The sequence below is a fragment of the Cuculus canorus genome, chromosome 1 (assembly GCF_017976375.1).
Source record: "Cuculus canorus isolate bCucCan1 chromosome 1, bCucCan1.pri, whole genome shotgun sequence".
In the NCBI taxonomy this organism is placed as follows: Eukaryota; Metazoa; Chordata; class Aves; order Cuculiformes; family Cuculidae; genus Cuculus; species Cuculus canorus.
The window spans coordinates 25,153,509-25,170,657 of NC_071401.1; the positions used below are offsets into that span (position 1 = coordinate 25,153,509).

At 36.4% G+C, this 17,149-nt stretch overlaps 1 protein-coding gene across 11 annotated transcripts in view; it reads left to right on the plus strand.

Moving 5' to 3' along the window:
• NBEA (neurobeachin) overlaps nucleotides 1-17,149 on the plus strand; it is a 498,960-nt gene that overhangs the window by 312,626 nt on the left and 169,185 nt on the right. For all 11 annotated transcript variants that reach the window (XM_054056357.1, XM_054056365.1, XM_054056384.1 and 8 more), the window contains one exon: nucleotides 4,546-4,670. In XM_054056357.1, coding sequence (XP_053912332.1) covers nucleotides 4,546-4,670 — 125 coding nt within the window. The remainder of the gene's footprint in view (nucleotides 1-4,545; nucleotides 4,671-17,149) is intronic.

The window sequence follows — 17,149 nt, forward strand, 5'->3', positions numbered from 1 at the left end:
AAACTTCTCATGCACTAATTGAGTCACTTCATATGTACAAAAAAACTTTTAAAAATTAAATATTGCCTAAATTTCCCTGAGTGTTTAGCATCCATTTAAATGGTAAGCTCTTTTCCTGAAACTTCTTCCCTTCTACTCTGAAACTCTGCGAAATATTCTCTTTGTGTTTAACAATAATTCTTGTGCAAGTGTACTTAAGAGAAAAAAAATATATTTCTGTGCCTAAAGATTTTTAAACTCTTATTGGTAATACTTTTACCATCTTTTTCAATTTTCATTGCTTTAGGTGTTTCTCAGGCTCATTGATATCTTTATTCCCTATGATGATATTTCCAGTATTTACTGTTATTGGTTATTATTTTTTTAGTATTATTCTTAGTTTTCATTATTTCTAGTTTTATTTTCTGGATCCCTAGCGCACCCCTTGGGAAAAACATAATAGAGCTTTGTGATTTTTGTAACTAAAATAATTTTTTTCTGCTAGTAGCTATACTAGTTATGGTAATAAAGGCTTCTGATATTTGTTTCTGTTCATGTACAACGGGGCTGGGTTTTCTTTTAGCCACTTTGCTGTGGTACGTGATTTTTTAATTCCTGTTTAACTGTCTTGATAAAACCAGCAGTCACTGTTTCTGTTTCAAGCACAGTCAGAAAAACTTTCAATCTGATACAATTATTGTACCTGTTACTATACCACTTCTGAATAGTATTTGCTCTTTCATTGTTACAAAAGACTTTTACTACTTAGATCTTCTAGTGAATAGATTTATATTTTGGCTTGTACTTTGTAACTATAATAAATGTTACATAAGTAATGATTTGTAATTTTATTATTTCAAATTTCCTTTTGCTTACATTTTTTTTTTTAATGTTACAGATTTTCTGTTTTACCTTAGGGAAATGCTTTATACTTTTCCAATAAACATTTTTTTCTCAGTTTTCAAAACATAGTCATAGTTCCACACTGTGAAAAGAATTGTCATTTTCAAAATATGTTAAACAGCCAAGACTAATTCTTGAATTCATAGATCATCAATTCTTTTCCTTCTCTGTGCAGTTTCCCAGTATTACAACGGCTATGGATTCTCTGACATCCTTCCAGTTCTGTGACCCTCCTCTTTTTTTTCAAATAACTTTTTTCCCCTTCCCCCCATGCCTGAAGGGTTTTTCCTCTTCATTAACATATTCGAACTTAATCTCTTCCATCTGGCAGCCCATCCTTCGGGCTGCAGTCTGAGGATCTCTTATGGACATGTGCACTACTACTCTCCAGTCTGTATTTGACTCTAGTTGCTGTAGCAAACTACATCTGTACATTAACAGGGACTGGATTCCACAGCCACGGAGCTGCTGCTGTGGATGCTGACTGCCCACAGGGTGGACAAAGTTTTGCCTTTTAGAACAACAGATATTCATAAGTAAAAACAAAAAACAAACAAACAAACAAATCATAAAATCAAAAAACAAAACAGAAAAACATTCCCATATACTTCTTCTGAGCTGTGGCTGAAGAAGTTAGAAAATATTTCAAAAGTCATACTTAAAAAATCTGAGCTTTAGAGATGTTATGAATAGGTAAGGAGGACTTTGCTGTTCAGGCTGGCTTGATATTCCTTTAAATTGATTTGGTGTCAGAGTGCTACACAATTTCTCCTCCAGGCAGGTAATTGGGCTACCTGAAATACTTTAGTCCATCTCAATAATCTTTGTCCCCAAATATCCAGAAGGTGTTTGCTCTAAGTTATCAAAGATTTATCTGTCTGTAATGCAAGTGATGAAACTCAGCCATTCAAAACTTTCTGGAAGTATAGCCATCAGCTTTTCAGGCATCTGCTTTCTTACTAACAATAGGGCAGGAGAAAATGTCTTTGTATTAAAGATGTAGCTCAGAGTCAAGGATAAATCTGACAGTAACTGGTTAATATTCAGAAGCCTTCTAATTTAGGGTTCAGGTGCCACCTTCCAGTATTCAGAAGTATGTAATCGTGTTGTGGGATAGATTCCTAACTTTGGGAAGAAACTTCAGTTGTGTTTTAAAAAGCCATATAATTCATGATTAGGAATAAGATTTGTATACTATTATTTCAAATTATTTTTTTTTTTTTGCACCGTTATTCTGTTTTTCAGACTTCAGTCCCTGGTGAAATTCTGACCCTGTTTTTGATTCCCAAAATAGGCTTTATCCTCTGACAATTTCATCACTTATTTACTTGGCACTTCATTAAAACAGTGACTTTAAAATCTGTTTTGCTTTCTGTTGATAATATGCAATGGTCTTTAGACAGATTAATGAAATTAATGGATTACCAGATCAAACACCAAACGAATTAAAAATGTAATTTTTTTTAGTCTTTGAATGTTTCTTAATTTCCTAAGTTTTTAATTCTTACATAGTTGTATCATTCTTATCAACCTTATCAATCTTTATTATTATTGTGGAGACAAATGCCATTTCAGAGACCTCTTGTGTTTAAAAGTGTTTTCATTAATATCTTTACTCCTTTTTCATCATGATTTACTCTTAGATGGAAGTAAAAAGGGAAATTTTCTTTCCTTTCAAAAAAATTACTATGCTGAAAAGCCTGTAGGATTACCTCTGATATCATCAGTTTAAAACATAGACTAGGAGTGTGCAAGAAGTCTTTAAGCTTTGTCTTTTAAACCACGGGACATATCATGGAAAGGTCAGGGGGGACTTAGCAGATGCAATAAAATTATTCAGTGCTCAGTCTAGGAGGAAAAAAGATGGACTGATACATCAAGCTAACACGACATCTGTGAGCAAAAACTGTATCACAATACAAAATGCAGGTTATTTTACTTAGCAAAAGATATCTGGCACTCAAGATAGCAAAATATTTCTGTCTCATAGCATGCAGGCCAGGCCATTAATGGGGCGTCTTCCCACTGTAGGAGCTCAGAGTCACTGCCTCACCTTTATGTGAGACGATCTGACTTGCTCCAGGTAAGGAAGCAGCTCCCCCTGAACTCCTGAAGTTGCCTTCTCACTTCTTGTAAATAAGTAAAATGCCTGTTCTGTGAGGCTGCAGTGAAAACCTTCATGCAGACTCAAGCAAACAGAGAAAATTGCATTCAGAATGCAAAAGAAATACACTGAGTAAAAATGATGATGTGCTCCTTCTGAAAATTTGTAAGTGACTGGAAGGTATGCTGCTACATCCACTCCCCTTCGTGCTCTGCCCTCCTCGGTTTCTTGACAACAGTTAGGAAAGTTGGTCAAAAATTCATGCAAGCATGAAAAAAGTAATTAAATAGACTGTAAAAAATGAAAAAGTATTAACGTATTTCTACATTTCCTCTGGAAATGGCCACTAGCACAGAGCTTCTCAAAGTGAAGGTAATATAGAAAACAGTGGCTGAACTAACACCTGGAAAAATCCAGCAGAGATGTAGCCCATACTTGTGAGTTGTTGTTTTTTTAAATCTGCCTTTTGTCCATGCATCTCCATGGTTCTGCAGATATATTGAAAATAACTGTTTTAAAGCAGTGGTCCCCTAGTTACAGTCTGCAAGATCAAGTTCTGCAGAAGCATTTGAAGTGTATAGTGTGTTCAGTTATGAGTTTGATGATAAGGATGCATTCACAAATATTCTAGGTGTTTGATAGTGATCCAAAACGTTTTTGAAATGTTGATTTAAAATACATCTTTGCCCGAATATTCAATAGTATGCTTATAAAATTTATATGGGAGATGCTTGTGTTTATAAGGAGTTCTCTGAAAGTGGAGCTGCTCATTTCTTTAGAACTGAAGTTGAATACCGGATGATTATATATGTGTAAGTTCTGACCTGAATATAGATAACAACGGTTCATATAATTCTACAGAACTTTAATATCGCTTTTGAATGTAAAAAGGCAATGTAACACAAAGATGTCCATGGTTGTTAATGGCTTGTATTAGCTGGAAGCAATAAAATCATCCTAGTACTCTGTTAGTGCTGGAATAATAATTTACCAAGACAATTACCACATGGTTGAATTTTTTTGCTGCTCTAATTCAGTGTTATTAATAATGAATAAAATTGCAATTTTCTCATGTTGCTAGGGGCAGTGGGGAATTATTTCAATGAATATTTCAGCACATTAGTTTAATCATAGTTCCACAAAATTCAAGTGGGCAATATTTTATACTTCTAAGTTCAGTCTGCTAAGGGACCATAGTCATTAAATTGCAAACTATTTGCACTGAGGTCCATTCTATGATTTACAAGCCTTGTTAAAAACACTGTAAAAGAAAGCAAGCTGTGCCATTAATACTTGTAATTTGATGCTGCATTTGTTAATGGGCTCAGTGTGATTAATGTTTTTAGCAGCAGGCAGAACATTTCGAGACAGGCAGTGCTGAGGTTTATAATATATAAATGCATGTAAAGAAATGTTAGAATATTGTAAGTTTTAGCAATATATGTTTTTACAAGATTGTATTCCTGAAATAGAAAAGCAGTGGTGAAATTATACTATACTGTATGTAAATAGAGTTCAAGCTGTGGGAGGTGCTGATGTGTGTATTCTTTATTTCATAGCCAGCTACATGACTTCTGGCGCCTGGATTACTGGGAAGACGATTTGCGCCGGCGGAGGCGGTTTGTTCGCAATGCTTTTGGGTCTACTCATTCCGATGCACTCCTAAAAGCTGCTGTGGAATATGGTCAGTACTAACTCCTCCTTAAAAATATAGCTTATAATGTTTTCTTGATATTCATGAATCCCTGAGAATACTGTCCCTTCTTTTCTAAGGACATTGCTGAGAATTCCTAGAACAACATATTCTTAGAAAAGGAATTCTTACAATTCTTACACTTTAATAAAGCAGACCACTTGAGCTTATGGGCTGTTAAATTCTCTGATCCCCAAGGGATTCACATTATACCTCTCTAGCATTCCCAGATGCTAATTCTGAGACACTGGTAAAAGTAACTGCACTTGTCTCTCTGGGCTGACAGAACTAAACTGTTAGGCCATCAAACTAATGTGTTGTAATAGTTCCATTGGAGACCTTTCTTGAATATTGGAATTTTTATCCTGCTGTGAGTAATCTCAACCAAAAATATTTTGTTCTGCAAATCATGAAGTACATAAAAACTTGGTTAAAAATAGTTATTGTAAGGATGCTTGTGATTTGAATAGTGACCTGACTACATAGGAGTTGCAGTCTAGGAACTTAAGGAATAGATGACGTTTGATTTTCATGGCAAAGTAGCTGGAGTACAAAAGAGGAAGGAGAAGCATACTTACAGATTCCTTTATATAATTTGAAGTTTCATATGTTTAGTGACCTATGTGCAGCAGATTGAACCTGAGTACTCTAAAAGTCTAAAGTGAATTCATTTCTCAGGTTTAAGCTGGGGTACCTCTCTAGGTGAGGATTCTTTAGCATTTAGGACATACCTTTCAGCTGATGTGTAGCCAAAGGCTAATGTTGCCAGAAGTTCTAAATATGATAAATATAAAGCTAACTGTATGACCCACACATTTGACGAACTTCACAGTTTGTTGAGGCAAATAGCTGGGATTCAAACAATGTTAGACATATATATATGAGTATCTGTGTGTGCCGTTGTACCAGCTAGTGTCATTTAGTACTTATTTAAATGTGAAGGCTATCAAGTGCAGAACTTAAGATCATAAAATGTTCATAAGTTGGGATAAGGAAGACATTTCCTCCAGGAGTATATAGTATTGTGGGAAAATTGTTATTTTTCCCACATCCTTCCAAAACATCAAAACAGAAATCTTATGAGAGGCAGATGTAAAACTTTACTAATTGTTGTGTTGTTTTGTAAGGCAAATAATCATCCAGACCACACATTTTAGCATTATACAGGCATAAGAACACTTAAAAATATTCTTATTAATTAATATTTTTAGGTTTGCATATTAAACTATCATTAAAGCATGAAAAAGACTTATTTATAAAGTATTACAAAGTTTTAGGCCTTGATATTATCCTTGTTTTAAAATAGCAGGATCTTTCCACGTACTTAGATGGGCTTTGTTCTGTGCCTTTATAGCAGGAATGCTGTATCTTTGGGATAAGATTGTACTCAGAGGATTCTGGAAATGGTTTGCAGGTTTTTTTTATGAGAACAATAATACAAATTGCACTTGTAACAGTTTCAGTATGTTGTAAAGATTGCCTCCATTCACATAGTTTCTGCGTTCTAACATTTTAGTGTAGGTGACAGCTGTCTGGTAGTAGAGCTGGTCTGCAGGACAAAGCTACAACCAAAAGAAACAGAAAGCTGAAGTAGTTAGAGTTCCATATTGGATTGTTTCTATATAATGTCTTGCTGCTCACTTGTTAATGCATTCTACATACAGAAAAATTAAAGCTCAGGTGTGTGTGGAGGTTAAACACTATTGAACTTAGTGGTTGCATAAAAATTAACAGTAGACTGAAGTTGTCCTGTTTGCAAAATTAAAATGCAGATTTCTAACATTTCACTTATATATTAAAATTAACATATGGAATTTTAAAATAGCATGCTTTAAAGTTATAATTCATGGATTCTGTCTAGATGTACTTGCTTTTCAGAGGCTTAAGCCTTTGGATTTTAATACTGGAACTTTTAGCTGACCTTTCCCTGTAAGAAAACATCCTTAACACTGATGTTATTTTTATGCCTCTTGGTGTTACTAATGAGTTGAATAATTTATGAGGTTGTCATGTGAAAAGGATTTGGTGCAGTTTGATGTACTTTTAGCCTCTGGTGCTGGAATGTGATTAATAAAGAGCTGGAGGCAGATTTTTTTCCACAGGGCTTAACTTTCATTGTATTATTTTTTATTAGCTTTGTTTTGATAATTTTGTTGGGAGCAGTTTGATAGTAAAATGCTCCTAGCTTCCAAAACTAAGCATGATATCACACTACTGATAGAATTTAAAGCATTTTAAAAAAATCATACTGCATAGTTTTCCAGTAACAGATTTTTTCCTGACCTCAGATAGTTTGTTTGTGAGAAATAAAGTATTCATCAAAGCAAAATTTGTCAGGCTTCTGTTATATTAATAGCAATTTTTCATCTTGACTGATACCTCTAGCACAAGTAAAGCTATTTTGAGCATCAGTAAAATAGTGGAAACATCTTACAATTTTTGCTATCTACATTGACTGTCAGTTATCATTTAGGATTTTGTGCATAAATATTGCAGTGGAGGAATGTTTAGTCAAAGCCTAAGTCAGCAAGCTCCTCAGTGTCTACGATCAAAGGCATCAACTTAAATAGGACTGATCGGGCATTGCAGAAGAGGGCAGGCAGTTTCAGCTGAGCAAAAATCACAGAGCAAAGATGACAAAATTAATCAGTCATTTCTTTGGCAGTAAATAATAAGATATGCTGAGGACTGCAGATGAGAGAATATCCAGATTCCTTGGAGATGTGCCTGTTTAACACCTGATTTATCTAAGCTTGTGCAGGCATCAAGATATGACCTTGATAAATAAAAAAAATGCTCTACAGCTACTCTACTATTAATTTGGAGTTGATGCTGTATATACGGATACCGTAATTTTATAAAACAGGGAAGAGAAAAGTCGTGGAAAAGAAAACTATGTCTGTGATCTCTGTTTTTGCTTTAGAGAAGTGCAATAAATATTAAATTCTACCTTGAAAATCTAAAAAAAAAATGTTAATTTTAGGTGAAAAGTGACTTCTTATATATTATCTACTACTAGGAAAAAGTTTTCTCTCAAAAAAAATTCTGCTACAGGCCAACTCAGTGAAGCTTCTCTTTAACTACAGTCTGTTACTCAGCCACTGCATACAGGTTCAGATATCTGGGTTTGATAAAATATAATATGCACACATATATGTATGTGTGAGTGCATATGTATCTATACGCACATAAGTATACACACATGCACACACACATATGTGTGTATTTGAAGTACCTGGTAAGTAAAACATATTGCAATGAGAAATTATAACATATTTCTATGACAATATACAACTATGTGAAAAATTATAGCTTCTTCCTATGGCTACATACTTAGCAGTCCCTTGAGACTGTAGGTATGTCAGAGTCATAGCAGAATTTACAAGAGATGAACTGGAGAATTTTTCCCTTTGGATCAGTTTCCTCCATTTCTAAGTTTTTTATATTAGGCATTGGATTCGTTTATAGTCTGTTAAAATGACGTCTGTATCTGGATTTAAAATCCAAGCATAATTATTTCAGCATTATAGTTTCAATGTCATTGATTAAATTGTAGACTTAAATGAAAGGAAGAAAAAAAAAACTCTATAAAATATTATAAAATCTACTTCTCTTCCCCAAATTTTACTTCCAATGAATGCATGAAATATGCAGATGTGACCCAGTTCACAGTGATTCATGTGGTGAAAGAACTGTCTCTTCCAGTTAATCACCTTAACAGTTTACAGTCATTGGAGATTAGTATAGATAAGACATTACTGTACGACCCTGCCAGTGAAACAGAATACTGCTCCACAATGTCATCATAAGAGCAAAATAGTTAATTTATTAAACTTTTTTCCTCTAATAATTGTGGCCCACAAACTATTTGCACATAGAGTGGATCCAAAAAAGGCCACATTTTTTAGTCTACACTGGAGGAAGTGGATGTTAATCCTCACTGTCCATGTTCTAAACATACATATGTAAGCTGGTCAAATATTTCTAGTGTCTGTGCTCAAGGATATCTGGCCTATTAAGTGGATTATCGTGACAGTTCCTTTCTTAAAATGAAAATGGGAAAACAAAAAGAAGAAGCCTTCATAATGTAATCTGTAACATATTCATGTTTTGAAACAAAGCTACCCATAAGCCGTGCGTGTACAATATGGTACTAGAAATGCAGTTCTCTACAGCAAGTTACTTTAATCTTCATAAAGCTTTTTGAGGAAATGCAGATTTACATATCACAAAATTAGAGAATAGTTTAGCTTAAAAGGGATCTGCTCAAGCAAGGCAACTTAGAGCAGGTTGCCCAGAACCATCTCCAGGTGGATTTTAAATATCCCCAAGGATGGACACTCCATAGCATTCCTGAGCAACCTGTGCCAGTGGTTAGTCACCATCTGAATCGGGAAGTGTTTCCTAATGTTCAGAGGGAACCTCCTCTGTTTCAGGTTTTGCCCATTGCCTTTTGTCTTGTCACTGAAAGGAGCCTGGCTCCATCCTCTTTCCACACTCTCTTCAAGCACTTATGTCACCATCCCTAGAGGTATTTAAAAGGCAGGTAGATGTAGTGCTTAGGGACATGGTTCAGTGGTGAACTTGGCAGTGGTTTACAGTTGGGCTTTATGATGGGAGGCACTCTTTATCAGGAAGTGTAGTGACAGAACAACGGGTAACAATTTTAAGCTGAAAGAGGATAGATTTAAATCAGATATTAGGAAGAACTCCATTACTGTCAGGGTGGTGAGGCATTGATACAGGTTTCCCAGAGAAGCTGTGGGTGCCCCGTCCCTGGTGGTGTTCAAGGCCAGACTGGATGAGGCAACATGACCTAGTGGAAGGTGTTCCTGCCCATGGCAGTGGGGTTGGAACCCCAGATGATATTTAAGGTCCTTTCCAACCCAAACCATTCTATGATTCTATGTCATTCTGTGATTCTGACATTGATAAAATCCCCTGAGCCTTCTCTTCTCTAGGTTGAACAGTCCCAGTTCTGTCAGCCTTTCCTCACAGAAGAGATGTTCCAGTCTCTTCATTGTCTTCATTAGACTATACAGTACATCCATATCTCTCTTGTGTTAGAGACCACAGAACTAAACACAGCACTCCAGGTGTGGCCTCGCTAATGCTAAGTAGAGGGGAAAGATCACCTTTCTCAACCTGCTGGCAATGCAGTGCCTAAGAGTACCATTCACCTTTGCAGATCATAGATTTCTAGCAGCGTGGGAGCTTCAGCTCCTCCTGTTTGTTGCCCAAACTGTGGGCATTTTATAGAAGCACTTCAGCTGGGCTGTTGGCCACAGCACCTTTTTAGAGGAAGGCCCCTTATTTTCCTTAAGGTGTTCAGCAGAAGTTTCCTTGCTAGCACCTACTACCTGAGGAGCCTCTCGCTCACCTCCGCAATACTTCAACTGTGCTGTGGCATCCTCAGCATACCCCGTACCAGCACCTCATCCCTCTACCTACTGTGTGTCCTCCCTCTGCTTGTCATAGGCAGGCCTGATATTATCTCTTTCCCCCTTCACATCTAGTTTAAAGCCCTGTCAATGAGCCCTGTGAGCTCCTGGGCAAAGACCTTCCTCCTGCTCTGAGAAAGGTGGCTCCTGTAAACCTGGTGCCATGCAGGCCATCCCATTGTCAAAAAACCCAAAGTTATTATGGTGACACCAGCCACAGAGCCATTAATAGATGGGGCCATTTGAACCTTCCAATGTCACTTCCGGTAACTGGAAGGAGAGAGGAAAAAAAATCACCTGAGCCTCAGATTCCCTCACTGGCCATCCTAAGGCCCTAAAATCTCTTTTGGTCACCCTTGGGCTACGTACTGCAGCTTTGTCACTTCCCACATGGAAGAACAGTAACGGGTAGTAGTCTGAGGGCTTTACCAGACTGGGGAGTTTGCAGTGATATTCCCAACCCAGGCTTCTGGGAGGCAGCAGACTTCCCTGTGAGTAGGGTCTGCTGGACATATTGGACCCTCTGTTCCTCTCAGCAGGGGGTCACCTACAACTACAACTTGCCTTTTCCTCCTTGTAGCAGTTGTAGTAATGGGGGGGGAGGGTGTGTGGAATGTGACGAGAGCAACACTGTCTTTCTGGTCTTGGCCCCTCCTCTGATGTAGATGAATCATCACCCACATTGTCCTCTGGTCAGTCCTCCACAGCTAAAGCCTCCTATCCATTGCGGAGAGGCACCTGAGAGGCGTTAACAAGGAGGGGAGTCGTTTTCTGTCCTGTTGGTACACTTGCTTCCACTCACTACATCCGTTTTAAGTCCCTGCCTAGATCCTGGTGGGGGGAGGATACTGACTCCCTTTGATTTGGGGCTTTTCCCCCCCCCTTTTTTTTTCTCCATAATAAAATGCTTGTAATATCAATTTGCTCATGGACAATATAATATTTATTATTACTGAAATTGAGTTTGTTGTTGCTACATGAGCCACAAAAATTTTTTTTATAGTCTTTTTGTTCACTTAGTTAATACACTATCCTGAAAATTAGTAACACATCCAATGCCTTAAAATACATGACTCTGAGGAAATGCAGGTGATGACCCCTATCTAAGATAAATTCCCAAACTAATGCTTACTTAAGTAATGTCTTAAGTACAAATATGAAAGAGAAATGTAAGAACAAAAGCCCTTGACTGAAAAGAAACCCTGTTCTCTCATGCACCCTTAATTTTAGTCTGTAGGTAAACATCATTTGACAACTAATTGTATGCATTTTTATGAAATAGCATCCACTTCATGGACATAAAACACACGTTTATTAGTTGGTGTTCGGTGGTAAGCATTTTAAAAATATGTATGCAGTTATTAAATTAATCTATAACAGTGCTTCTATGTGTCCTTAAAAAAGTCCTCTTTGTTCTTTAGTCTAAACGTAATGATGTTCCCGTGTAAGACAAGTGTATAAACCATTCTGCTTCACTTGGAGCACCTAAAATAATACTCCTGTTCCACAACGTCTTTTCAGTATATGAAATAACTTCCACATCTGATTGTGAAATCTCCAATATACTATAAGTTTACAAGTCATGTGCCTGAAGGAGTCACGAAAATCTGTGCATTTTTTTTAAGCATAGCAATTTAAGATTTGCATCTACAGCCTTATAATTGTAGCCCAACAGTGCCATCCACTGCTTCTCCAAATAAAATTCCAAATATGTCATCCTCATAGGGTTTTAGGGAAAATATGACGTGGTAATTGTGTCCTCTTAATATTTTACGTAGTAACTGTCAGATGCAGATGAAGAGGAAATTTGTTTAAAGAAAGTCAAGGAATAAGAGCTTACATTAGGTGTTGCTAGAAGGATCTGTGAAGCAAAATCCTAGTTGTGAGAACAGTCAAATCTGAAATACTAGATTTAAATGTCTTCTTTCTAGCAATTCTTAGTTCCCCACCCCCAAAGTCGTAAATATGTTGCCATTAAGTGTATCTACTATTATGATGATCCTCATTCTTATAGCCCACTGTAATATAATGAAAGACACCTTCAAGGTATAAGCTATAGTGGAATTTGCTTAGGTAGAGTACTGAACACTATTCTGCTGAATTGCATTGAACGCTCAGTGGCTGAGCTTCTGCTGTCTGACTAGGTAATGTAAATGACTTGCAACTGTATCCTAACAGTCCTTTGCAGTCTCTTGAATATCTGCTTTCTGTTATATGCTATTTCTACAATAGGAATTTTCATAGCAGCTTTACAATAAATTTTAAATAGCACTTCATAAAATAGTCTTTTTTTCTGACTTCCTCAAATCTTGAATATCAAAATCTCTATATTAACTTGAATTCAAGCTTTTCAAGGACACAAATAGGATATGTTTGGTTTTTTTCTTCTCTCCCCCCAAAAAACCCCGAGTGTTGGGTTTCAAATGCCTTTCCTCTTAGATGGAAACAAGGTTAGGAATACCATTCATAACACCTAAAAATCTCAACCATTACCAGTCTTAGACTTCTAGCTGCATTTTTTTTCCCTTCCACCATTATATTTTCATGTGAAAAGAATACAAGATATCTGCCTGCTCTGCCAAATGAAAGTCATTTACTTACTAAAATCAGTGAATTACTATTTTATGTGAAATGTCAAACCCATGTGAAGGGTGTGTTTGTTCTATTAATTCAGTTCTATCATTGAATATAATAATAATTTTCTTCAAAAAAGAAATAGAAGTTATCAACCCATGTATATTCAGTTCATCTCATAGAAACATTTTGGAAGAACACTCTGTCAGTGAAAGTCTAATAGTGGTCCTTCGACACAGCTTTCACACCTGGGTGAATGTAGATATGCACTTATAAGAGTGTAAGAGTAAGTTGAAGTATGTATCATTTCTTAAGGGAAAAGGGTGTTTGATAACACAAATAACTGAATAGAGAAGCCAAAGCTGGACAAAATGGATTTAAAAGTGCAAGGTGTTGTTCCACTTCTGTTTGTATGGAGAAAGCTGTTTTCTGAAGAGCTGGCTAGAGTAGCCAGCCAAGTGCATGGCTGGAATGGAGGGCTGTTATTTCAGCAGTGCTGCAACTATTGCAGCCTAGAATTAGGAGATCATAGCTTTGGCCTATAGATTTTAAAAGCCTTTATTCACCCACTGTTTTTGATAACCAGTACGAGGCATGACAGGCTTTCAGGCAAAGGGCACAGGTTTCTGAGAGCCTGTGGGCTACTTGTGAGGTAAAGGTGATTTAAGTTGAGAGGTAGGTTGCAGGAGTCTTTTCAATGTGGTTGATTCCTTGTCTTTCACAAAGCAAAAGGAATCAGTATGTAAAGATTACAAAAATAAAGGAATTCATTTTCAGAGACAATTTCTCTTTTAATATACTGAAGTATTTTTACTCATCTTTTTACATTGCGCTGCTTTACATTTATCACAGAAAATATATTTCTATTATATCACATTAAAATTATCATAGAGGTTTTACATAAATAGTAAGACTTGTACACAAGACAAAAAAGCTTATGTGTATGTGCACTGACTATTCCATATCCCTACAAGTACAGCGAGTTCTTCAATACCAGTTATTTTCTATGTTACTCTTTTTATAGTTAGCTTTGAAACATACATAAAAAGACACAAACTGGAAGATCTTAGGAGTTTTAGCATTGTGCAAGGCACAGTCAAGGATGCAGAAACACCTAGTGAAAGCACTGTATTAAAAGCCAAATGCATTTTACAGAAAAGTACTCAAATATACCACTAACGAGCATGACAAGGAAGACACTTTGTTAAAACTTCTGTCAGCAAGCATATTATGCATGTTTTGAGTTATATTTTTAATTTTGGTTTTCATATCAACTCTGCTACATCACAACATGACTTTTTATTATCCTCATTGTATGCATAAAAAGTATATTTCCCAGTGTATTTGTGTAATGCCCTGAACATTTTCTATGGTAGATATAGTTTCCCAGCTGAAAGAACCATGCATAATGCTTGAAGAGTGTTTTATCAGTGTATCTTTTGCTGTAGCACAGGTCATTCAATCCCATGTTTTCAAAAAAGCTGATCTTACTGTCTAAGTAGCATCTCAGGTCCAGTCTGAATGGAAAAAGCTGCCAGAGCTTGCAAATTTAATATAAATGTAGCGATTTTGCAAGTATCCCTGCAATTTCATGGAAAGTTTGCACTCTCTTGCAATCTTTGTGAGGTGGAGTGAAAGACACCACAGACCCCACTGCTCTCCCTTTTTCTTTACAGCCAACTGCTGCTAAGATTTTTGTGAATTAACTATCCCTAATATACTTACAGCCTTTCCACCTGGGACAGTGATTGCCAATCATGTATTTCAGAGACAAAATAACAAAAATCTAGTAGATGATCTCATTGAGCTGTTTTAGAAATAGACCCTCAGACTCAGCTTTATCTCAGAGAAATCTTATGCGCTGATACCATTTAGACTGTATGTAACAAATATGTTTTATAACTGCAGCTATTTTTGTTTTAAAAAATAAAAGGGTAAAGTTCTGGCCCAAATAAAGCAAATAACAAAACTTTCATTTTAATTTGATAAATAATTGCATTTCAGGTTCAGAAACAAGGATCTCATATTTTTACAATGGCCTGGCCCAAACAGAAGTGCTGTCTGTTGCTACTAGAGCATAGTTCCTTAGTAGAGATAAGAATTAAATACAATATACTAGCATTAGGGCTACACTGCTGTCTCACAAATGTGTACATCCTGTGGGTGCTGCCCTTTGTCTGGTATTGCTGTAGGCATTGATCTACGCAAAAATAGAAACAGTTCCTCCCACCAGTTACTGTTACTGCTGAAGTGCAAGTGATGTATGCCAGTTCTAAAGATGTGATGATCTATGAGAGGATGAAATGAGTTTTGCACAGAAAAAAAGCCCCAGACATAACAGTGCAGCACACTGAACCGGTTGAAACTGCACAGTAAAAGACAGTGTAATGGAGAGTAAATGTAGATGTTCTAATGACATTATTATATTGACAAAATTATTATTTATGTACAAAGGGAAAATCCTTTTAAGAAACAATTAAAGGAGACATGTCATGTGCAGGAGATTCTGCCTGTATAAAGACTGCCTTCTGTGTGTGTCTCAAAAGAGCAGAATTACATTTGAAAATGTTAGCATTCTAGAAAGCAAAAACCATTTCAGATGTGTTGGCAAACAGATTTCTCGAAACTCTGACCATGAGCTGTTGGGGCTTCCTTCTCTAAGTAAGTGGTCTCAATAGACATTGAGAGTTACTTAACTACTGGAATTATGACAGCTACTGTAAAATAATTTTAAACTTACTTCCTACGCCTTCATTCTCTGCACTAGAGGATGAAATTTTTAGCTGCCCTGTTATCTCTCTGTACAGTGCCTGTTTTCAAAGAGCTGATCTTTTTTTGATCTCATAGCAACAGCTTAAATGGTGGGCGACAAAGTTGCCGTCTAGCAGACATAATCGCCCATGCATTGTCCACAGAGAGGGAAAATTAAAAAATTCAAAGAGAGACCGCAGCACTACAGCTGTATCTTTCTTTTTGTGAGTCTTGTGGTTTGAAGGCTTTAATATTTAAATGTTAGGTAATGTTTAGAATTTTTGGTGTAGAGTGCCCCTGTACAGGTGGTAAGATTATGTTTCTCACATGCCAGTGCATTACCATTGGGGTGCTAGCATAGACCAAGTGTTTGTATTTCTAAAGACTATTCCTTTTACTTCCCAAGACTATATCATTACAGGACTTTTCAATTAGATTTTTTTTGTGAGCAGGAAGCAAAACTGAGGCTAGCATATGCAGGCACAGATCCTCAGTGTGGAGAGTGCCTCCACAGAATTCCGACAGCTTTGATCCTGTCTTTAGGCTCTGCAAGCAAATAGTGTCAGAACATGGCTTTTGCTGCAAAATGTGTACTTGAGTTAGGTATTTCAAACTCAAAGCTAATCTAAAACTTTCAAGACAAAAATCCAGACCTGGAGTATTTTTCGCTTATATGTTATCTTAAAAACATTTTATCAGAGTCTATTTCAAAAGCATAGAATGCCTCACTTAGCAGAATTATTTCATTATTTCATTATCATGTCATACATATTTAAATCAAATCACCTTTTGCTTTTTACCTTATTAATTACATTTTTCTGTTGAAATAGCTTGATTATCTTCTTCAGTGGCCTGTCTTAAGAAACCTTTGCTTACATGTGAATATTTTGAATTAAGGATAAATGAAATTCCTATTTGCTGTCAAAACCAAATTGTGAAAATGCATTGCACGGCTTTGAAAACCAGTACACTCTATTAGCAGACCTGTCAATATAAAAAGTGCATTCCATTTCCACCTCTTGCTCTAATAACCTTTTCTATGTTACTCAGAGGCAGTTCACATAATCAGGGTATATTGTCAGCTTACTGGAGTTGGGGAAGCATGAAATGAAAATCGCGTTAATATTGATCCAATTCTCTTACTTGCAAGTGTCCTTGATGTCCTTTCCACTGAGCAATAACTGTTGGTGTGATGTAGTTATTTTCCTCTCAGGTCTTACTGTACTTCTGTAAAATGACTGGAAACCTAGTTAGGAAAGTTTCATTGCTCTTAATTATTTCTCTTCTGAATCATCTTTGCCTGTTTAGGTGATCCACAGCATATCAGAAAATTCAGTTTCTTTCTGCAATTTATCAAGCTACAGTACACACTGAGTCGCTGCATTTCAAACTGACAGGGATTTGTAAAGGTCATCAGTCATGAAATATGAATCCATTCTTGTGTGTACAAGTTACAGTGGCAAACTACATCTTAATCCAAATACAAACATTAGACTGTTTTAAGTTCCCGTTAGAAGGACTACTTCTGGTTCTAGTCAGAATGAAGACTGTTCTTCAGGAGCCTGAAAATGACTTTTTAACATTTACTGGACTGGGCATATCCAACTTTGTTACCTGCTGGCTCTTTATGGTTGGTGTTGAATCAATGCTGCTATCAGTACAATGATAATATTGACAACTTCTAAAAAATTGTATAATGACCAC